The sequence below is a fragment of the Natator depressus genome, chromosome 5 (genome assembly GCF_965152275.1).
Source record: "Natator depressus isolate rNatDep1 chromosome 5, rNatDep2.hap1, whole genome shotgun sequence".
Taxonomy (NCBI): Eukaryota; Metazoa; Chordata; order Testudines; family Cheloniidae; genus Natator; species Natator depressus.
Window position 1 is genome coordinate 55,560,437 of NC_134238.1, and position 24,440 is coordinate 55,584,876.

Genomic DNA, 24,440 nt, shown 5'->3' on the forward strand with positions numbered 1-24,440 from the left:
AATACTTCCACTTCTGTAGGGGCTTAGCTCCAAGTTTTAAAGATCATGCTCATCAGAGTAAGAACTGAGGCCTTCAAATCATGCCAGCATAAGAGCATTTTGTTTTTTAAAGGTAGACAGTAGTTTGGGGGTAACAGCTACTAAACACCGTAAGATCATCAAAACAGAAGAATTTGGAGATTCTGAAAAAAACTAAAAGGAGTAAGTGAGCTGTAGCTCACGAAAGCTTACGCTCAAATAAATTTGTTAGTCTCTAAGGTGCCACAAGTACTCCTTTTCTTTTTGCGGATACAGACTAATACGGCTGCTACTCTGAAACCTGAAAAAACCTGTTACCTACCTTTCGTAACTATTGTTCTTCGAGATGTGTTTCTCATGTCCCTTTCAACAGGTGCGTGCGCACGCCATGTGCATGATGGTCGGAAGGTTTTTCCCTTAGTGGTACGAGTCGGGTGAGCTGTGAAGTGTATATAGGTCCCTGCTGACTCATCGCCTGCTCAGTTCCTTCTTGCTGGAATACTCCAACAGAGGGGAGGTGGGCGAGATTTGGAATGGACCTGAGCAACACATCTCAAAGAACAACAGTTACGAGAGGCAGGTAACCATTTTTTCTTCTTAGAGTGGTTGTTCATATGCATTCCAATAGGTGACTTCCAAGCAGTTTCCCTGGGGGAGGGGTCGGAGTTCACCTGCTTGCTGAGTGCAGGACTGCCCTGCCAAAGGCTGCATCATCCCTCGCTTGCTGGGTAATGTGACGTGAAGGTGTGGATGGTGTTGGTGCCTTGCATACGTCCTGGATAGGGACCTGCGCCAGGAATGCTACGGAGGACGCCTGTGCTCTCGTGGAGTGCGCCGTAATTGGAGGGGCTGGAATTTTTGCCAGGTCATAGTAAGTCCTGATATAGAACGTGAGCAGGGGGTTGGACTAGATGACCTCCTGAGGTCCCTTCCAACCCTGATATTCTAGGATATTCTATTCTATGATCCATGATGAAATGTGCTGGGATGAGATGTGGGGGGGCCCTCATCCTTTCTGCGATTGCAATAAAGAGCTGTGGTGATTTATGAAATGGCTTTGTGGCTCAGTGTAGAATGCTAGGGCACGCCTAACATCCAGGGAATAGAACATGCACTCCCTGCTACTGGCATGGGGTTTAGGGAAGAACACCGGTAAAAATAGGTCTTGGTTCACATGAAACTGGGAGGCTACCTTTGGCAGAAACGCGGGGTGAGGGGACAGCTGCACTTTGTCTTTATAAAAGACTGAATAGGGTGGTTTGGAAATTAGAGCTCTGAGCTCGGATACCCTTCTGGCCGAAGTTATGGCCACCAGAAAGGCCACCTTCCAGGAGAGATAGGACAGAGGGCAGGTTGCCATGGGCTCGAATGGGGCCCCCCATGAGTGTGGACAGGACCAGGTTGAGGTCCCACTGGGGAACAGGCTGTCGTACCTGGGGATAAAGCCTGTCTAAGCCCCTAAGGAACCTGCCCACCATGGGATTACCGAACACTGACCCACCTGTTGCCCCTGGATGAAAGGCCAAAATGGCAGCAAGGTGTACCCTTAGAGATGATATTGCTAACCCCTGCTGCTTGAGGTATAACAGGTAGTCCAAAGTAAGGGAAATTGGAGCTAGCTGCGGTTCGATTCCCCTTTGCCAAAACCAAATGGAAAAACGCTTCCACTTTGACAGGTACGTGGTGCGAGTGGAGGGTTTCCTACTTTCCAGCAGGACCTCCCTCACTGGGTCCGAACACTAAAGCTCAAGAGGGGTCAGCCATGGAGTTTCCAAGCCATGAGGTGGAGGGACTCCAGACTGGGGTGTTGCAGATGGCCGTGACCCTGTGTGATTAGGGTCGGACATACAGGAAGTGCCACTGGTCTATCAACTGAGAGGTTCAACAGCATTGTGAAGCAGTGCTGGTGGGGCCATGCTGGAGCTAGGATGATCTAGGAAGCACCATCTCAGCGAGTCTTGAGGAAGACTTTGTGTATGAGACGGAAGGGAGGGAATGCGTAAAGCAGGTGACTCGGCCATGAAAGACGTCCGCGATGGAGCCTAGGCTGTGGTTCAGGAAGGAGCAGAACTACTGGCACTTCTTGTTGCTCCACTTCGCAAACAGTCTATGTGGGGAGAGCCCCACTTCTGGAAAATCAAGTGCGCAATGTCTGGCCAGAGGGCCCATTCGTGGCTGTGAAACGAGTGGCTGAAGCTCCTTTTGCACTCCTAGTGTGACACCTCTAGGTGCATTGACTGGGTGATGCAAAAATCCCACAGTTCAAGGGCTTCCTGGCACAGAGGAGAGGAGCGAGCATCACCCTGTTTATATAGAATATTGCTGCAGTGTTGTCCATCAGCACCGACACAATTGTGCCCTGCAGGCAGGCCTGGAATGCTTGGCATGCCAGATGAACCGCCCTTAGCTCCCTTACATTGATATGTAGTTCTGTGTGGGACCATAGGCTTGGGTTCTGATACTGCCCAGGTGCGCTCCCCAACTGAGTGCCGAGGCGTTTGTGACGTAGGATGGGGTTTGGCAAAGGGTACTCCCGCACAAACAACCTGTGGTTGTGGCCACCAGTGGAGAGACTCGAGGATGCAATGGGGGAGAGTAACTATCGTGTCCAGCAGGTCCCTGCCCAGACTGTGCACCCACGCCAACCACGCATGGAGGGGCCGAAGGCGTAACCTGGTATGCTGGACCACATATGTGCAGGCTGCCATATGTCCCAATAGTTTCATGCAATTTCTAGCTGTGGTTGTGGGAAATGGGCGAAGGTTCTCAATAATGTCCGTGAGTGCTTGGAAGCGCAGCTCCGGCAGGAATGCTCTGGCCTGCGTGGAGTCCAAGAGAGCCCCTATGAATTCTATTCTCTGCGTCGGGGCCCGCGTGGATTTGGGCATGTTCAGTATGAGACCCAGCCTGTGGAATGTGGCCCAGCCCAAGGACATATGCTCTGCGGCCCATGCTTGGGACTCGGCCTTGATGAGCCAGTTGGCTAGGTATGGGAATACTCGCACCTGACGTTTGCGGAGGAAGGCTGCCATGACTGCCATACACTTGGTGAATACCCCTGAGGAACCTCCTCTATTGCCCCTAGAGCGAGGAGCGATTGCACCTCCTGCAAGAGGAGTTGCTTGTGAGCATGGTCTCTGAAGAGGGACAGGGAAGGAGGGTGGGAGGGAACAGAATTGGATAGAATATCCCACCCCTACCGTGCTGAAGACCCAACAATCTGACATGATCTGGGACCAAGTGCGGTAGAAGCGGAAGAGTCGATTCACAAAGGGAGGGGGTAAGGATCCGAGACAGAAACTGATGCGCTGTCTGCGGGTGCATCTTCAAAAGTTTGGCTTCGGGCCCGGGGGCTGTTTGACCGAATCCTGGTCTTGGCCTGAGGAGGACTGTGGCGGGTGCCTCCTATTATTTCTGCCCCGTCTCCTTGACAAGTCTCATCTAGGAGGCCCAGAGTAGAAGCAGGATGGGGGCTGAGGCTTAAAAGGCTTTCTTGGGGGATCCACACCCTTGCACCTCAAAGATTCCAAAGTAGCCTGCGAGTCCTTAAGGCTGTGCAGACAAGAGTCCATATTTTGGGCAAACAGGCCCACACAGTCAAAGGGGAGGTCCTGTATTGTGTTCTGGACCTCAGGGGTATCCCAGAGACCTGGAGCCACGCACTGTGCCTCATTGTGATGGCGGTGGTCATGGTTGATGACGCCGAATCTGCTGTGTCTAATGCGACCTGGAGGGAGATTCTGGAGACGACCCTGCTCTCCTTGCAGAGCGTGCTAAACTCCTTGCACGAGTCAGCCGGGAGTAACTCCTGGAACTTTGCCAACAATCTCCAAGAGTTGAAAGCATAGTGGCTGAGTACCGCTTACTAGTTGGCCACTCGAAGCTGGAGCCCCCCAGTCGAGTAGACATTCCGGCCGAAAAGATCCAGCTTCTTAGTGTCCTGTGACTTAGGTGCGGGACCCAGCTGTCCTTGCCGCTCTTTGTGGTTGACCACATCAACCACCAGAGTCCCCGGTTGAGACAGAAGACTTGGTGTCTGACTCAGACCAGTAGTCTGTGCCCCACTATGGGGGGGGGGGGGCGGAGGCAGACGGTGCCGGGGAGCAGTACCGGGGAGATGGTGAGCAGCACCGTAACATCATAGGCTTGCCACGATGACGAACCAGAGGCGGTGCCGCCATCAGTGCCACAAAGGGTGCCGGAGCCACATGCGGTGCCTGGCTAGACGCTGTAGCTGGTGCCGCTGACAGTGCCTGGGCTTGTGGTGCCGGGCTCCGTGCCATCATGGCAATGAGGTCTCACGCTGCCTAGCAGATGTCCAGCGTGGAGGGAAGGTCGAGCTCTTCCTCCAAATCCTCCCAAGACAGGGAGTCAATCAGCACCAGACTCGACAGGCCTCCCACTGGGGCCAGAGTCAATAGTGCAGGGTCTTGAGGCCCAGACCGTGGGTGTCCCGCCAGGGGACACACCCCGCTGGAGTCCCCTCGCAGCTTTTTGACGGGGAACAACCTGTTCTTTTTCTTACGCAACACTGGGGACTGCAAATGGTGCCGCCTGGTGGCGCTGGCCTTACGGGTTGGGGAGCGGCACCGGTGCTCCTTGGAGGAATCCTTCCTTGGTGCCGGGACATCATGCACCGAGGCTGGGGCGCTGCGTATCGATGATGCCGGTGCCGCTTCCCGTGCCAGCTGCGGGCAGAGGGCCGACTCCATCAGGAGGAGCTTCAAACGATAGTCCACTCTCTTAGTCCAGGTCTGAAGCTCCTGCAAATTGGGCACTTATCTGTCTGATGGCCCTCTCCTAAACACTTGAAACAGGCAGCGTGCGGATCACCTGTGGGTATAGGTTTCACACACGTCTCGCACACCTTAAACCCGAGACCGGGGCATGCCCCGGTGCCTGGGGAAACTAGGCCGGGGGTGGGGGGGGGGAAGAAGCCCCCTCGAAGTTAGTCCAACTAATCTACAAACTAATATGGTGGTGGGTCAGCAGGGACGTATTTACACTGCCATAAAGGCGCCACTCCAGGAGTCTCCACAGCTGATCCGACGAATACCGCGAGGGGAAAAACCTTCTGACGATCGTGCATGCGGCGTGTGTACACACCTATTGGAATGCACATGAGCAATCAATCGAAGAAGATTATTAGGTTTCTAAAAAAAACCCATTAAACATCAGAATGAAGCAAAAAAAAAAAAACAATTAACACATTATAGAAAGGTATAAGCACCAAAGACGACATTTTTTTAAAAGTGTAATAAAAAGGGAAACCTTTCACTATGCTATACATTACAAAACAACATTGAATTCAACAGATTTCACTCGAACAGGAAAAATAATGCCTTCGAAAATATTTTCTATTCATGTCTCTTCAATTATTCCTATGCTTTTTGGGGTTTCTCACGTGGAAAGAGCCAGTTAGCTCTATATTCACTATACTCAAGCATTTTAGTATAAAAGAAGTTATTCAGAAACAGAAGAACTTTATAGCAATACTTATAGATCATAATCTAGTGCATCAGATACTAAATTGCAGCATAGGCTAAAACAGACCAGTCAGTTAAAAGTTTGACCTAAATCTGTTTTCAAGGAACACTTCCTCAAGACAGGAAGTCCTGAACCCCTCCTTCCAGTCCTACTTTTAAACATCTTCCTGAATTTGCCCTACTATATTTGAAATGTGCAGTTGCTACATTTTGCAACATTCTGGGGTTCTGTGGAGCAGAGTCCTTAACTTCAAGAGACACTGGAAAGGCCCAGAAGATTTAGCTTCCTTTCAGTTGGTCACCACCAGTTCCACATTTCACTTATTCAAATAAGGCAGCGCCCTCTGGCATGAAGAACCCTTAAGCAGTCTAGCAATCATATTCATATAAATTCAGCGGCACTACCCCTTCCTACCCTTAAGCTGTGGGGGGGGGGGGGGTGTGTGTGTGTGTGTGTGTGTGTGTGTGTGTGTGTGTTCTTAAAACAAAAAAGGAACTATAGCACCTCTGAAGAAATGACTGGTATATTCCATTTCAAAAGACTTAACTTTGAATTAAAGGTTGCTAAATTACATATCTCACCAACAAACCATAAAAAGCAAAGAAAGAAGCAGTTAAGCCATTGAATACCCCTTCTACACTACTACTGTCAGCTTCTCTTAAGTTCCGCCACCCACAGCTCACATAACTCCCTTCATCCTAGAGAAAACATGCAACCACATTTATGGTTATATATTTATATGTTCTGATGATTATTATAAGGTTGGTGTGACTTTCATAAGTTATACAGTATGTCAATTTTATTAGTGTAAATACGATAGACACTGTCAAATTTCAAATGGTGACTGCAAGATATTTTTTCCATGTTTCAAAAAAGTTTTGTGACTAGGTGAACTATATTACTGATTGCTACTAAATTTAGTAGCAATTTTTATATAGAAAATAAAACAAGCTTGTAGCATATGCACATACTGGTGTATTATATTTCCTGTCAGAGCTGAAACTGCATGACGACTTCTAAATGAGAGTGTAAATATGCAGGCTGTGGATGGTGGAAGGTCTTCAGGTTGAGAAAGACTACTGATGATTGGACACTAGATGGGTATTGAGTGACTTAGCTGCTTCTTGTCTTGCTTTTTATTGTTTGCATTGGTGGGATATACAGTTCAGCAATATTAACTCAAACCTTGAAAGTTTTGGTGTAGGAATTTTTCAGATTACTAGTAAGTCTGTATCAATGATTGATAGCTATTCATATGAATACTTATCAATATTGATATATTAGTAGTTTATACCTTTAGTTATTTTTGCTCTAATTTGTTGAAACAAAATCAAGAAATGAGAGAAGGGCTTATTGATGACAGAAGTTTAAACATTAGAGCTGTAAAAGTTGGAGGAAATATTGCATAAATTGTTAATCTTTATTTTCAAACTTCTGCGTGAACAGATTGTCAAGTTGAATGTCAACACAAGTCAGAGGGTTAAGCTAAGCAATAATACAGACAGACTGCTTTCACATCTGGTGAATAGATCAGAGATGTAGTTTGTGAATGATAAGATAATAGCTCTGGTAACGAAACATTAAAACAAGTTTCCTTTTAGTTACTAGAGAATATCTGAAACTCCAAATTCAATGCATAGTTGCAGCAAACAAAGTAAACAGTATGCTGAAATGCAACAAGAAATTTGAGACTGATACTATGAGGAAAGACTGTGTTGACAGAATTCTTTTTAAAAAAAGAATTCACATTTGAGCTTTTTTTTAAAACTAAAGACTGAACCAAACACTTTCAAAGCTCATTAAAAATAAATTTCAAGTAGGTTAAAAACAGAAGTAGAAGGCAAATGGCAGCACACCTTGCACTCAAGTAGTGCCCTACACATTATATTACAAAATTATATCCTGGCATTGAAAAGAATGTCTTGGCAAAAATCCGGTGGGAAATAAGTCATTGCATGTAGTGTGTTAAAGTGCTTAAGATTAGTAAATAAAAATTTACCTATCTTTTTTGCTTTTCCCCCTTTGTTGCTTCCCTGCAAGAATTCGTAATTCTTCTTCAGTGGGATGTTGATACCATCGTAAACTAAAAGAGAAATTTTAAGTTAAAACACAAAACAAAAAAGAGCAATTAAACTCTCATATTTAAGTGAGAGTTAGAAGTTACATATTAAAGCATCTGCTACTTGCTGCTTCTCAAAGAAATACTTTATCTCTGTGTTTGGGAGCGGGGGAGTGGCAGGAAACTGAACCCTGAAACGTTTACAGCTAAACCTTCATTTCTTTTTGAGGTGAACAGAAAAAACTTACCAAACACACACAAGTACTTATGTTGCTCAGATCCTAAATTCTTAAGAGAATGCATTGACAGTCTTAAATTTTACAAGAAAAGCTCCCTTACACATTAAAACACTGAACTGGTTTAAATTGACATTACAAATACAGCAATTAAGGCCTCATCTAAATGGAAGAAATTGGAATAGCTATGACAGTCATTACTCTGGAATAACTCCCCTGTGTGGACACTATTTTGAAAATGATTACTCCTCTCAGAAAATGAGTAATTATTCCAGAATGAAGTCACTTTTACTCCAGACTAAATTGTCTACATGTGGGAGTTACTCTGGAAGAGCTATTGCAGAAAGTATGGAGAAGATGGAGCTGGCCAACTCCTCAGGTGGCCCTATCTTCTATGCCAGATAGGATGTAACTGACTAGAACCCTAGGTCCTTCAGTTCCAAAAACAAGAGAGTTTACACAAGAGTTCCTTCTCAGTCAGGTGGTGAGCTGATACATCAGTCACATTTTCATTCTGAAAAGTTGAGGCTGGTAGGTAGGAGAGCCTAGGTATTAAAGAAAACACCACAATGGGAAAATATATCTGCACTTACCTTAAAGTTTCTTTCTTAAAGTAATAAAGGTCCACAGATCTGTTACAACAGGTATTTCAGCCTGCTTGTAATTAGGGGCCAGAATCAGATTGGTTGGTCACTGACAGCAAGGGAATGGCCTGCCCCCTGAAGTTCCCCTTAGTTGAGGCAACTTCCAGTCAGAATAATTTAAGTCTACTTTCCTAAATTACGGATTGTGTTAAAAATACGAGGTAAAGACAACAATTTCTCATACTGCTGGGCATGGGAAATTCCCCGAATGAAAACAATGCCATATCACTGCATGCCAATTTCCATCTCTATTCTGGATGATGCAATTTGTCTACAGAGCAGGCCGGATCTGTGGACCTCATTACTTGAAGAAGAAAAAAAAAAAGAAAGAAAAAAAAATATGGTCCAACAATTTTTCCTATTCTTTATTGTGCTCAGGTCTGCAGATCCATTACAATGGGATTTTCATAGCTATGTGCCTCTAGGGTGGGAAGCAGAAGCATTCTTTAAATATGGACATCTAAAACGAAGTATATTATATATACTCTATCTTTCCTGGGGCACTACAGTATTGACTTCTGCCAAAAAAAAAAAAAAAAAAAAAAAAAAAAATGGCCATGGTTAAAATACTGGATTAACCAATATATAAAATATGGGTGAACAAATATACCAATGCTCATGCAGCTGCCTGGCAAATCTCAATACAAGAAACATGACTTCTCTTCCCTGACAGGAAGACTGTCAGTACTCCTAAGGACTGGACTTTGCTGCTTGACAGAAGGAAGAATATTTCTTGAATTTACTTTGGGAATGAATACTATGACAATAAATTGCAGTGTTGTTGTAGCCATGTTGTTCCCAGGATATTAGAGAAATGAGGTGGGTAAGGTAATATCTTATTTGATGAAAGAGACAAGCTTTCACACTACACAGAACTCTTCTTCAGGTCTGTGAAAGGTACTCATTGTCACAGCTAAATACAAGGTGAAACAGATTGTTTAGCATAAGGAGCTAATGTTGTAGAGGACCATTCAAAATGAAACGGGCAGTTAACACACATGCAATCCTAGGAAAAAGGAGGGTTAGTAAGTTCTAGATTGTTATATAGAACCATAAATCCAGTGAGTCTCTTGAGTCCATAATTTTTGGTATCTAGCAGTTATTAATTTAAGTTCCCAGGCTCATCTTTTGAAGGTGTTGTTCAGGTTTCCTTTGAGGATGAAGACTGAGAAGTCAGATAAAGTGTGATCATTTTGTGAAAAGTATTCACCCACAGGTGATAAGGTTTTTTTTGTTTTGTTTTGTTTTTGTCTTTTATCATTTTTCTGTAGGAGTTAATTCAAGAGTGTAGTGACTGTCTGGTTTCACCCATATAGTTGTTATTGGGGCATTTAGTGCACTGGATGGACATACACCCCACAACTCAAAGCGGCACCAGACTCTGTCATAACAGACCCAAAAGCTGCGCACACATCTCCACTGCGACAATTATCAATACCCCCCACTACACACCTCTCAAGATCCATGTGTCCTATACACCCCTATCACAGCAGGGCTTCACAAGTGTATGTTGCCCTTGGAATTCCACATGGGATTTTTATAACAGTAATTAACGAAGAAAACCGAAAAAAATCAATTCCTGTTCAAATATTAATATACTTGTAGATCTAATTTATTTATGCACACAGTTAAGCTTAACTATCTTTTAGTCAGAAAGGTTTTTCTGATATTAACCTAAAGCACACTTGCTGCAAGCTAAGCCAAATCACTTCTTGTCCTGCCCTTGGCAGACATGGAGAACAACTGACCACCATTCTCTTTATGATGACCTTTCACATATTTGAAGACTTATGTCCTGTCCCCCACCCCCCAAAGTATTTTCTTCTCTAGACTACATGTATCCAACTTTTTTCAACCTTTCCTCACAGATCAGGTTCTCTAAACCTCTTATTTTTCTTGCTCTCCTCTGGACTCTCTCCAATTTTTCCATTTCTTTCTTTTGGTTTGGTACCCAATACTGAACACACACACACACCCCCCATTTGAGGCCTCCCAGCATTCAAGAGAGAGGAATGGTTATCTCCCAGTTAATATACCGCAGGAATGACATTTGCTTTATTTGCAACAGCATCATATTGAGGACTCATTCTCTTTGTGATCCACTATAAATGCCCAGATCTTTTTCTGCAGTACTACTGCCTAGCCAACTATTGCCCATTTTGTACTTGTGCATCTGATTTTTCCTTCTTAAGTGTAGTACTTTGCACTTATCACTGAATTTCATCACATCCCTTTCAGATCAACTCTCCAACTTACCAAGATCATTTTGTATTCTAATCCTGTCCTTCAAGGTGCTTGTAACCCATCCCAGCTTCAAGCCATTCACAAATTTAATAAGTGTATTCTCCACTGTGCACTTCAAGTCATTAATGTTAGCAACAAGAAGAAAGTCAAGGAAAGTGTGGGCCTCTTACTGAATGAGGGAGGCAACCTAGTAGAGGATGTGGAAAAAGCTAATGTACTCAATGCTTTTTTTGTCTGTCTTCACGAACAAGGTCAGCTCCCAGACTGCTGCACTGAGCAGCAAAAGCATGGGGAGGAGGTGACCAGCCCTCTGTGGAGAAAGAAGTGGTTCGGGACCATTTAGAAAAGTTGGATAAGAACAAGTCCATGGGGCCGGATGCACTGCACCCGAGAGTGCTAAAGGAGTTGGCGGATGTGATTTCAGAGCCATTGGCCATTATCTTTGAAAACTCATGGCAATCGGGGGAGGTCCCAGACGACTGGAAAAAGGCTAATGTAGTGCCCATCTTTAAAAAAAAGGGAAGGAGGAGGATCTTGGGAACTACAGACCAGTCAGCCTCACCTCAGTCCCTGGAAAAATCATGGAGCAGGTCCTCAAGGAATCAATTCTGAAGCACTTAGAGGAAAGTGATCAGGAACAGTCAGCCTGGATTCACCAAGGGCAAGTCACGCCTGACTAATCTAATTGCCTTCTATGACGAGATAACTGGCTCTGTGGAGGAGGGGAAAGCAGTGGACATGTTATTCCTTGACTTTAGCAAAGCTTTTGACACTGTCTCCCACAGTATTCTTGCCAGTAAGTTAAAGAAGTATGGGCTGCATGAATGGACTATAAGGTGGATAGAAAGTTGGCTAGATTGTCGGGCTCAACAGGTAGTGATCAATGGCTCCATGTCTAGTTGGCAGCCAGTATCAAGCGGAGTGCCCCAAGGGTCGGTCCTCGGGCCAGTTTTGTTCAATATCTTCATTAATGATCTGGAGGATGGTGTGGATTGTACCCTCAGCAAGTTTGCAGATGACACTGAACTAGGAGGAGAAGTAGATATGCTGGAGGGTAGGGATAGGATACAGAGGGCTGTTGACAAATTAGAGGATTGGGCCAAAAGAAATCTGATGAGGTTCAACAAGGACAAGTGCAGAGTCCTGCATTTAGGACAGAAGAATCCCATGCACCGCTACAGACTAGGGACCGAATGGCTAGGCAGCAGTTCTGCAGAAAAGGATCTAGGGGTTACAGTGGACGAGAAGCTGGATATGAGTCAGCAGTGTGCCCTTGTTGCCAAGAAGAACAATGGCATTTTGGGATGTATAAGTAGGGGCATTGCCAGCAGATCGAGGGACGTGATCGTTCCCCTCTATTTGACATTGGTGAGGCCTCATCTGGAGTACTGTGTCCAGTTTTGGGCCCCACACTACAAGAAGGATGTGGAAAAATTGGAAAGAGTCCAGCGGAGGGGACAAACAAAAATGATTAGGGGACTGGAACACATGACTTATGCGGAGAGGATGAGGGAACTGGGATTGTTTAGTCTGCAGAAGAGAAGAATGAGGGGGGATTTGATAGCTGCTTTCAACTACCTGAAAGGGGGTTCCAAAGAGGATGGATCTAGACTGCTCTCAGTGGTAGCAGATGACAGAACAAGGAGTAATGGTCTCAAGTTGCAGTGGGGGAGGTTTAGGCTGGATATTAAGAAAAACTATTTCAGTAGGAGGGTGGTGAAGAACTGGAATGCGTTACCTAGGGAGATGGTGGAATCTCCTTCCTTTGAGGTTTTTAAGGTCAGGCTTGACAAAGCCCTGCCTGGGATGATTTAGTTGGGGATTGGTCCTGCTTTGAGCAGGGGGTTGTACTAGATAACCTCCTGAGGTCCCTTCCAACCCTGATATTCTATGATTCTATGATTAATAAAAATACTGAATAGTACCAGACAAAGGGCAGTTTTCTGTGAGACCCCCACTAAAAGTGTCCTCCCAGTTTGAAATGAATCACTGATAACTATTCTGTGAGAATGGTTTTTCAACAGTTGTACACCCATCTTATAGCAATTTCATCTAGACCACATTTCCCTAGTTTGCTTATGGGAACGTCATGTGCGACTGCATCAAAAGCCTTACTAAAATCAACATATATCATATCTACAGCTTCCCCCTTATCCAATAGGCCAGTAACCCTGTGAAAGAAGAAAACTAGGTTGTTTTGGCTTGATTTGTTCTTGACAAATCCATGTGGTCTAGTAATTATCACTCAATTATCTTCTAGGTACTTACAAATTGATTTTTTAATAATTTGTTCTGGTATCTTTATGGGTATCTGGTTGACTGGTCTATAATTTACAAGGTCCTCCTCTTTCCCCTTTTTAAAGATAAGTACTATGTTTGCCCTTCTCCAATCCTCTGGGACCTCACCCATCTTTCATGAGCTCTTAAAAATCATCACTAATGATTCTTAGATAGCTTATTGTCCTTAAGTACTCTAGGGTGAATTTTGTCAAGTGCTGCTGACCTGAATACATTAATTTATTGAAATATTCTTTAACCTGTTCCTTCCCTAATTTGGCCTATGTTCCTTCCCCTTGGTTAATATTAATTGTGTTAAGCATCTGGTCACAGTTAACCTTTTCAGTGAAGACTGACTCAAAATAGGCATTTAACACTTCAACCTTCTTTGCATCATCCGTTATTAGTCTCTTTTCCCATTAACTAATGGACCTAGACCATCCTTTGCCTTTCCCTTACCTCTAATGTATTTACAGAGCATCTTCTTATTTCCATTTATATCCCTTACTAGTTGAACTCTTTGTCCCTTAGGCTTTCTGATTTTGTCCCTACATGATATAGCTATTCTTTTATTCTCATCCTTACCAATTTGTCCTTGTTTCCACTTCTTGATTTTCTGGTCATGAAAGAGCTACAGATACAGCTATATTGGTCTCTTACTGTTCTTCCTGTCTTTTCTCTGCATTGGTATAGTTTGCTATTGTGCCTTTAATACTGTCTCTCAGAAACTGTCATCTCTCCTGAACTCCCTTCCTCCTTAGGTTTCCTTCTTATGGGACCCATGTCAAAGTCTGCTTTTCTGAAGTCCATTGTCCTTATTCTGCTGCTCTCACTCCTTCCTTTATTTAGAATCATGAACTATCATTTTGACATCACTTTCACCCAAGTAGCCTTCCACCCTCAGATTCTCAATCAATTCCTCCCCATTAGTCAGAATCGTCTCATAAAGCTGACCTCCTGTTATTTTTCCCCACCTTCTTAAATAAAATGTCCCAAACACATTCCAAGTTCTTTTTGGACTGTGTGTTTTGCACATCACTTTCCAACTGATGTGTGTGTATTTAAAGATCCCCCATTACTACCAGGTCTTGTGTTTTAGACGCTTATTTGTTCTAGAAATTCCCCCACCCTCCTCCTCCTGTGTTTGTATTTTGTTTTTTAAGGGAACATAGGAAAGGGAAGAAAAGAATGCCATTTGAACATCTTAAAACTCAAAAAACTCAACGCACACCTGTTAGAGATAAATGGTGCTGGCAATTCCTTTTTCAAGTGAAGATGAAAGAATTCATTAATTATTTTTAGAGCACTCAAACCTGTGCTGCTCTGCTGCTTAATATGCTGCAGATAATGCCCAGCAATGAGAGACCTTGTACAGACAAAAGTTTAGCAGTTGCATTTAAATTTAGGTTATCTACCCTGCAAATTACCATCATTCCCCTCTCTTCCTTGAAACTCAACAGCTCCCAATATGCATACAAGCTAAACAGGCCATTCTCAAATATCAATATATAAATATGTACACTTCGGGACTTCCAGTTATTTTTCAAGGACAGGGGTTGGCACCATCTTATACTCAAACAACTCCTAACCTAATCAATTCCCACAACTCCACCTTGTAACAGGATGGGAATGGGTTTCTTTTTAAAGGGGAGGTAACCCTAAACTGCAGAAGAAAATGGTAGTGGAAAATCACGTAGAAATACTGGTAAGATGCCTGGAAAATGTACACATAATGCAAGTGTACTACTTCAGAAATCATTGAAAAAAGTGATGATTTGGGACTTTACTAATAACTTAGAAGGTTATTGTTAAAATCTGGAAAATGCCCTCTATGAGAAACAGTATAGCATTTTCTAATGATGTAGAGTTTCTTTGGAAGAATAAACCAAGTACAGTTTTCTAAAATGTAAGAAAGATTTATATTCACAGTAGCTGCTCTTTTTAGTTAGTTATGGAAACAATCATTCTGGGAATGCTCCCTTTGCAACACATTATGTCTGTTTGATCTATTGTTGTGAGGGAGCAGTATATTGAAATTTACACAAATCTTGCCCTATGAAGTAGTCAGAAAATAGGATTTTTGGTAAATTTCTAAATACTGCTTATATGCAAGGCAAAACAAGAGTGGAACCACTAGGTACACAGAGTCATTGCAGAGAAAAGTTGATCACTATGGGAGAGCAAGAACTAAGCTATATCTTAATATTAGAAAGTGTTGTACAGCTCATCTCTCTTAAAAAAGAAAAAAAATGTCAGCCAACCAACAGCATGCTTAACTGTATAACAACCTTAACACTGAATGCATCCGATGAAGTGAGCTGTAGCTCACGAAAGCTTATGCTCAAATAAATTTGTTAATCTCTAAGGTGCCACAAGTACTCCTTTTCTTTTTGCGAACCTTAACATAGTTCCTTTACAATGAGAATTTCATTATATTTTCAGTCTGATGTCACAATATTATAATTTTCTACATATGGTGCAAATGATGCAAGTGGTTGCATTCTGCTGGAAATGGTTGAAACCTTTCCTGATTAGTTTAATTTTCCGATTTCTAGACTCTATACCAAGTGTCACCACATCCATATATACTGTACCAATTCATTGTTTCTTATCTTACCTGCCACTACAGAGAAGCCAACGAGCTAGAGAATAGTGAGGTATGATCTTCTGTATGACACTAGCCATCACCATGGTAACCACGAGCTGTACACCTATCACACCCTGTGGAGGAATAAGTTAAGTCAGTATATGTAAAAACCCTAAAGTACAGACCTTTTATATTTTAAAAGCAACCTTTCATAGGAAGTCTAATGAAGGTTTGTTTTTTTGTTTTTTTTTTTGAACGAGAGGCTTACTACATCAGTTTCATTAAATGATCTGAGACTTGCTACATTCAATCCTAGACCTGTTCTAAAAAAGGCACTGTTAGGCCATGGGACTAGTAATAAGTGTCCTGTCTGACAGCTCATGAATCCTTAGCAGTGGCGGACTTAGGGTTAGCGGGGCCCTGTGCGCAGCTTCATTTTCATACACACCCCTCCCCCACTCGGGACCCAGCCAAGAAAAGGAACACTCTCTCTTATCTCTCCCACCCCCCGTTTTTCATTTTTTTTCCTTCATCCTCCTCCTATATTATAAATAATAGGAAATAAATGACAGTACAGTGAGGTACCCTGATTGGGGCAGAATCTTGGAGGAAGTTTGGGTGTGGGGTGCGGGCTCTGGGCTGGGGTGCAGAAGGGGTCATGGGATGGCACTTACCTTGGGTGGCACAGCTCCCAAAGCGATCGGCACACCCCTCGGAGGGGGGGGAAAATCTCTGCAAGCCACTGCCCGCAGGCACCAGTCACACAGCTCCCAGCAAATGGGAGCTGCGGAGACAGTGCTCAGGGTGGGGGCAACGCACAGACACACCCCCCCCTAGGGACTGCAGGGACATGCCGGCCGCTTCCGCAAGCGGTGTGGAGGAAGGGAGGCAACGCAGGCAGGGAGCTGCCTTAGTCCTGCTGCTGGCACATCTCTGCACACCCCTTCGGGTGTGGGGGGCAGGGCAGTGGGTCTCATGCACTGCCTGGGGTGGAGGCAGCACATGGAGCCGCCTCCCCCCACCCAGCCAGGGGCATGCAGAGATGTGCCAGCAGCCGTCGGCTTCCGGGAGCAGCGTGGGGCCACTGGCCACGGTATGCAAGCAGCTTGCCTGCCTGAGCCCTGCTGCATCCCCAGCAGGGACTCAAGGGCAAGTTGTCAGATGAGATTTGTCCTGCATTTTGAGGGTCCCCGTCATTGGGGGCCCAGTGCCACCGCACTCTTTGTTTCATGGTAAATCCGCCTCTGATCCTTAGTGCTAGATGTGTCCAAGAAAACAGGGATTTCTCTGCTTTCTAGTGGTACAAGCAATTTATTTCTGGCCGTGACATTTCACAAAATATCAGACCTCAAAATTATGTCACAGATTACCATCTTGCTTTTTATGCTTTCTTCAATTCTGACATGATTTTAACAGCTGATACTTTACAAGCCTTTTAGAGCTAACATTTGTAAGAAAGCTGGAACTTCAGCTTTCAAGCAGCATAAAGCAGTTGTTCCCAACTTTAATGATTCAAGGGATAAATTAAAATCATGATGGAATTTTGACAATTTATGGTATAGGTGGAGAAAGGAAAGAAAAAAGCAAGATTGTAATGGGGGTGGCACAACTTAAAGTCTAAAACTCTGACCACACAGCCCGTAACTCTTTGGCAAGATTAATAATGTCTTCTTATCCCTTGTCCTTGACCAAGTTTTGCTCACTTGCTATTTGAACAAAAATTCAAATAAGATCACAAAAGGTTTTTTTTTATTAAATTTCACTAGATGCAACTTTCATGCGATACAACTCTTTTCCCTAAAGTTCATTTACACTAAAAATTGAAATGCTTTACAAATTGTAATTCCAGTTCTGTTCTTGAACACCCAACAGCACGCTCCAAAGCTTGTAAAAATCAAATATTAATGAGTTCAATATTATGATACGAGTATACACCGGACCTTTGCTATAGCCCAGGGTTCGGGATCCATGCGTGGTCACGCGTTGCCATGGATCCCAATTTAAATATTTAAATTTGGGATCCATCACCACAACCGCGCTATACGCAAATCTGCGCTATAGCGACGCGAGCTAAAGCGAGGGTCTGGTGTATCAACTTGCTTATTTAGCGTTTGCATATTTGGTGAGCCAAGCAATAGCGTTCTTAGTGGCCAAATGGAGCCCTCAGAGACCACTGCTGAATTTGATTAGCAGGCACTCCTTGACAACGTGTATCATGGTTTGATCTACACCACTTGGATTGCCTCAAAGACCCCAAAGGTGCTCGCTGGTGCACAGAGGCCTTGCCCAGTCCAGAATTGGCTAAAAAGGGGCCACTAATGATGTAGCAGGTCAAAACTGGGCAGGTGAGCATTAGGGTCTGTGATGAGGAACCGATTGGCGGATAATGTTAACCGTCAGTCTTCCTGCCACAAGGACTCTTTTACATCGTGGCGTGGCCGCCTCAACCATAGTGGGTGTTGTGATGAAAGACGTGCAGCTGATGGACCTAAAAGGTCACTGAATAAGGGCAAACTTGGGTTGGCACATACCTTCTCAAGCAGTTTGCCAACTGCAATCTCCCTCGTGATGTAAAGGGGAGCAATGTGGCTCAGAACTAGAAGCCATGAAAGATGAGTTGGTCAGAGAGTTCCTGTGATGATGCACATTGTTGAGTCGAGTTGCAAGTCAACAAGTTTCATGTGTGCTGACGGACTCCATACTGGCGCATAGTACTCTGCTATTGAATTTGAGATGCCAAGGACTGAGGTCCATAGGGCTGGTGCATCTGCTCCCCATGAAGAACCTGCCAGTTTGCTGTGAAGGTTGTTGCATGTATTGACCTTTGCTGCTGCCTTGTTCAGGTGACTTTTGCATGTCAGCGTTCAGTCAAGGGTCACGCCTCACTAAACAGGGTTCACTTCATGCTTCAGCTTCCGGCCATTCGTTATGATGTTAGTTCCCTTTTAGCAGTGGCTTGGAGAAGACAGAATGTGCTAGAGACTGTCTTGCTGGTGCTTGGCAGAAGGTGCCATGTCTTGCTATAGTTGGCCAGCTTGGCAGCATCGTCTGTCGGGGTTTTCTCCAGTGCAGAGAAAGTCTGAGCCTGGTAGCCCGCAGCATATGTTGTCTGCATAGATGAGCTTCCACAACTGGGTTGGTGGCAGGTCATTGATGTATAGACTAAAAAGGTCGGGGCTAGAACAGACCCTTAGCATAACCTGTTCATCTGTTTTCTTCCAAGCACTTGGTTTCTCACGCACATGCATCCTGAACCATTTGTCTCAGAGGAGCAGTTCAATGGCATCAGTAACCCAGGGTGGGAGGACTCTTGATATTTTAACAAGTAGACCCGTGTGCCACACCATATCATACGCTGCAGGGAGGTCAAGGAAAATAGCACCTGTTTTCAGATTTCTTTGAAAACCGTTTTTGATTAATGTGGTTAGAGCAAGTACTTGATTGCATGTGCTTAGACCATATTGAATGACTGCTTGATCGCCCTTCAAAATGTTCTCCACCTCTGGTGTTATTCACTGTAACATTAGGTTCTCTAGAACCTTGAGAGACAGAGAAAGCGGCAATATCAGGAGATAGCTTGATGCTATGTTTGGGTCTTTACCAGGTTTTGGGAGGCCAATAACTTTTGACATGCGCCAGATTTTCGGCAGTCTTCCTTCATTGGTGACCCTTGTGAAGAACTGAGCCAGCCAAGAGCGGACACATGGGCCAAGATGTTTCACGAACTCTGGAAGGATGTTATCATAGCAAACAGTGGTACCAGACTTGATGTTATATAGCGCTCTGGAACTGCGAAAAGTTCAGGGCAAGCTCTGGATTTGTACTGCTGGATTTGACCTTCCCACTCACTCTGGACTCAACTATTCATTTCTTTTTCCAGGTGTGTCTTTCCCCATGCGAAGCAGGTGAATGGCTACTCTCAGATGATCGGCTTGGTTTTGGTGGTTGCTGGGCTATTCCAAGGCGACAAAGTAAAACTCCAGCATTTCTGGCTGGAACAAGTAAAGTCCAGGTACTTGGTCATTTCCTTTCGTCTGGCTCAGCGAGCACAGCTCAAAGCTTCAAATAAGTGGTCAGCCTTGTCCAGGTCATCAGTTGAGTCGTACTGCTTGAGTAGAGTGGCAATGGATCAGTGTTCTCGTCATGCCACCTATCAGTACCTGGCACAGTCCGGGAAAGTTAAGGATCATCCTAGCAAACCAAATTCTGCAAGCTTATACTTGAAGAACCCTGGTATCGTCACATTCTGCTAACCCTAAGAACGTGCAATCCCATAGCTTCCAGACCAGGGGGTCGGCAACCTACGACACACGAGCCAATTTTTAATGGCACGCTGCTACCTGCCAAGTCCCAGCTGCCGGCCCCACTCAGCCTGCTGCCGAACCCAGGCCAGCAGCGGGCTGAGTGGGGCCGGCAGCTGGGACCCCAGCAAGCAGCAGTGTGCCATTAAAAATCCTGCCCGCCTTGGCCCGCTCTTCTCTGCCACCCTGTCCCCCCAGGGGCAGGGTGAAGAAGCTTGGTTCTGCCAGCTGCTGCTGCAGGGCAGGCAAGTTCCCCCCTCCCCTGCCGTGCTGGGTTCCTGCCCCTCCTCCTCTCCCTCCCACTGATCAGCTGATGGCCCTTACGGGGAAGTGGGAAAGAAGCCGAGCCACAGCGCACTCGCTGCTCCGGGGAGGAGGTGGAGAAGAGGTGGAGGCGGGGCCTTGGGGAAGGGGGGTGGAATCAGGGCATATCCCCTACAGCCCTCTGCCGTGAGCTGCTCTGGGCAGGGGGCTGCGAGCAATCCCAGGACCATAGCCCAAACCCCCAACCCTCTGGCCTTACTCCTGCACCCTCCTCACACACACCCCCAGCCCTCTGCCCTGACTCCTGCAGCCTCCTCACACACCCCAGCCCCCCCACACCCCATGCCCTGACTCTTGCACCCCCCACATTCCCACCCCCACCCTGAGCACCAAATGGGAGCTCCTGCACCCCCCCCCCCCACATTCCCAACTGCACCCCTCGCACCAAATGGGAGCTGCCCAGGTAAGCGCTCCACACCCAAACCTCCTGCCCCAAACCTGAGCCCCCTCCCTCATTCTAGCTCTGGGCCAGACCCTACACCCCAACCCCCAGCCTGCTCCTTCACCCCCAGCCCTGTGCTCAGTGCACTCCCACCCTCAGCTCAGTGCAAAGAGAGAGGAAGAGAATGGGCTAGAACCAAGGAGAAGGTAGGTTCCCACTCTACGTGGGCAGGGCCGGGATCCCAGACCGGCAGCGGGCTGAGCGGGGCCGGCAGCTGGGACCCTGGATGGCAGGAGCCGGCGGATGGAACCCCAAACCGGCAGTGGGCTAAGCGGCAGTCTTCTCCCTCACCCCTGCACCCATTGCCTTTGAGGCCTTTTCCTTATTGGGGAAAAAAGGTATGTTTTCAACCCAAGTTAGCTAACACAAGCTAACTAGTATGAGGTAAAATCCTCATGAAAACAAGGCAGTCTGTAGTTTTCACATAACATACCAGGTCCAGTGGGTGGTCTTAGGTGCTTAGAAGGTATCAGTATATTTGGGTGTCGGTTCTCACATCCATACAAACTCATCTCCTTAGTCAAGTTATTGTTATGAGACATCACCAAACCTACTAAGGTTATTTGAGTCCATTATGTACATGATCAGGAATTATTGTCATTGACTGTGCAAATGGAGTTCCTCTTTCCCCAGAACTCACCAAAACACCTTCCATACCAGTTGAATGCTTTATTTCTCAAATGGAAAAAAACTACAAAGAAACATCCTATATCAAGCCTCACCATTGTATGGTGTGTTTTGGAGCATTAAAAGTAACTATATGGTTCACTCTAAACTCACAAACTCCAAATTTAAATTTTCTTTTGTATTCTGAATATCTTTCTGGATTATATGTGTAAAATACAGTAAAGCAAAGGCTTACATAATACCCTCACACAACATGGCTAGCAAATAGTTCCTGTGTGTGTCACTATTCAGCATGGTGTAACATGACTGTCTTGATCTAATTTGTGGACAGTTCACCTAACTATTTTATAAAGCCCCGTGGTGTGGTTTGAGAGCCTCCCAAAATTATGTGTATGTATAAAGGTATATTTGTTTGTCTCTGTTCCAGATATTTCTAGAGAAAGACGCATATTTTATTTATTTTGAAAAAAAGCTTTGCAGGCAACCTTTATACATCACAAAACCCAAAAAGGATACACATCCTATTTAAAAACAAATCCTTTACCAGTCACCTTTTAAAGCTTTAATAGATTGAGAACAGTCATGGGATATGGCCTTTCAAGTTCTACTTTTGCCAGTTTGGGGTAAGATTTTATATAAATAACTTGTATAATTCATTCTTCACTCAGGTTGTTGTATTTGAGCTATGCTTTTTCACAATTGTAATCTTGGTAAAGATATGTAACACAGAAAGGCTTTCAGCAATGAGAGAGTGATTTTCAATCTTGGGCACCGTATCATGCCAGACATTTTTCCACGATTTATTATGGGCAAGATGTTATTACTTGCAACCATTTTTTAAATCTTAAGATTTCACTCTGCAGTACCCAAAAATACAAAGTTTGTGACTTTAATGTCATGCTGCCACACAGATTGCAGTTTACTTCTCACCATTTCACAATACCACTACTAGTGACGCTGCATTCAGTGGTTTAACTTAGAGGATCATGTTTCAATATGTTGAAAACAATCCTGGTATTTCAATAAAGAAGCCATGAGGCCCTTGACAATTACCTGAAAGGCGTTCCCCCTTAAATCTGTGAAGCAGCATAACAAGCACATCAGGGGAGAACTTATATAGAACATTGTATATCTTACCATTCTACTTTTGTCCATATTAATTGGAAATTGAAAGTGTTAAAGAAAGCACATAGTGAAATAACCTGAGTAAAAATCCTTTCCTCTCAATTGTTTCTTTCACTGACTTGGGATGTTGTTTTACTAGTTCTCCATTCATCACAGGATTTATCTTCTAAACCAACAAAATTTGCAAGTCTCTCTTTGCAGGTAAAAGCTATACTGTAGTAAGAATGCCAGCATTTTTAAGCACTGATACAGAAGGGGAAAAAAAAGGTACATTTTCTCAGAAAAGATGTTCCCTAAAGTCTCCTGGGGCAGACAAGATCTGAATTTCTAATATAAAAGAAGCTAAGAAAAATAAAAAACATTCCCAGTCCCATTTACGGGTAAAGAACATTTTTCCCTTTAAGTCCAATGTGGAAGCTAGCATAACCATTATGCAGCACTTCATTCTAATCTTCGTGACCTTTTTGCAATATAATTGTGGTACATTTTACATACAAGCCAACCACTCAATAGTTGAAAGACACGCTGTGAAGTTATTTACATTTTATTCCATAAATATACATAACCCCCCAATAAACTGCATGTGTGCCATACAAGCAAACAAATACTATACATAAAAATGCTCAAAATTCAGAAGCAGTATCAATTTCTGAAAGGTAAGAACATTTGGAAAGTAAAATTCTATACAAAGAGAGACTTTATAGGGAGACCTTACACTGTAATAATCCGTTCAGAAAACTACATATAGATTCAGAATTGGTCAACAAAAACCACTGCTTCAATACTAATTTATATCTGAGCTGTTCTCTCTCTCTCTCCTCACTACCCTTTAAAAAATAATTTCAACTCTGTACTCCAAGTGACAGCACGATTTTTCAGGAATTTGATCATCATGCCTACAGAGCCTTTCACTTTCAGATCACTGATACAAACCCAGACCAGGTCAATGGTGACAGAAGTTGTTAACATCTTATAGCTGTCCAGAGGCATATGTGAAATGAGTCTGAATCAGGTATCCAGCAAACAGAACCCAAATCACAAAACTGCCACCACAACTGACAGGCAGCAGAGACACCAAAAACTGAACAGGAATGGAAACTGAACTACTTTTTTAGCCATAGAAATGGTCCTTTCAAAAATCAGATTTAAGACACCATGGCAGGATAGAGTGGGAAAGTTTATAGTCCCACTATAAGTATTGCACCTGTTCTCTAGATCAATCTAGTTTCAGATATTTGAACTATTTCTCATACAAAATCATACACCACTTTTCACCTTACTAAATTTGTATTGCTTCCTATTCCCGACTTAGAAAGCCAATATTCTAAAATTAAATGTCATCGACCATCATGAGCCGTGTAGCTAGGAACAATAAAGTCTCTTTTGCTTGCACAGGATATAGCACACCTTTCATTAACAGTCCCTTTAATGGAATTCAGCTGGGAAAATGTGTATGTGTTTTTCAGTGCTAGTGCTGTCACCTATGTTAAGTAGCAGGGTAGACAGGGCATGGGGATTTTTACCACATTTAAAATGCTAGTAGTTGCCAGTGCATCATTTACACAAGTGCTCTTAACAATGAAGCTGCACTCATGTGGGCAAGAGTGGGAAGTTTTAGTAAAACACAGTCCTAGCACAGACAAGACGCTTCAAGGTTCCTGATGCAGCCTCCTATTCTTGAAGGACCTCAAAGGTTGAGGGAAAAAAAAAAGGGGGGGGGGGAGTGAAGGTAGAACAAAGTGTATTCTAGAGATCATGACTTTCACATCCTTACTATTGCAAAAGGTACATAAAACTTTGATAAGTTAAAAACAAAGTGAACAGAAATAAAGAATGAATAATTCAGATAAAGTTGCAAAACACCTGTATCACTTATCTCAGACAGATAATTGTGCTATGTTTACAAATGAAATGAAATAAAATAAAATAAAATGTTATAGATAAATACTTACCTAACACATGAGTTCTCAAAGTACTCTCAAGAAGACATTTCTATATCCTTACTTTATAGAGTGTGGTTGGATTAAATAAGTATTAGATAAGAATCAAATGAAAGCATATTAAGTAAA

The 24,440-nt window shown here is 44.0% G+C and overlaps 1 protein-coding gene across 2 annotated transcripts in view; it reads right to left on the reverse strand.

Moving 5' to 3' along the window:
- TMEM161B (transmembrane protein 161B) overlaps positions 1-24,440 on the reverse strand; it is a 78,221-nt gene that overhangs the window by 38,636 nt on the left and 15,145 nt on the right. Inside the window, exons 1-3 of one of the 2 annotated variants that reach the window (XM_074952826.1) lie at positions 18,084-19,696; positions 15,583-15,686; positions 7,505-7,588 (exon numbers count right to left, since the gene is read on the reverse strand). In XM_074952826.1, the coding sequence (XP_074808927.1) occupies positions 7,505-7,588; positions 15,583-15,656 (158 nt within the window). In that variant the 5' untranslated portion in view covers positions 15,657-15,686; positions 18,084-19,696. Of the gene's footprint in view, positions 1-7,504; positions 7,589-15,582; positions 15,687-18,083; positions 19,697-24,440 lie in introns of those variants that run through there. The other variant, XM_074952825.1, reaches the window with a different exon arrangement.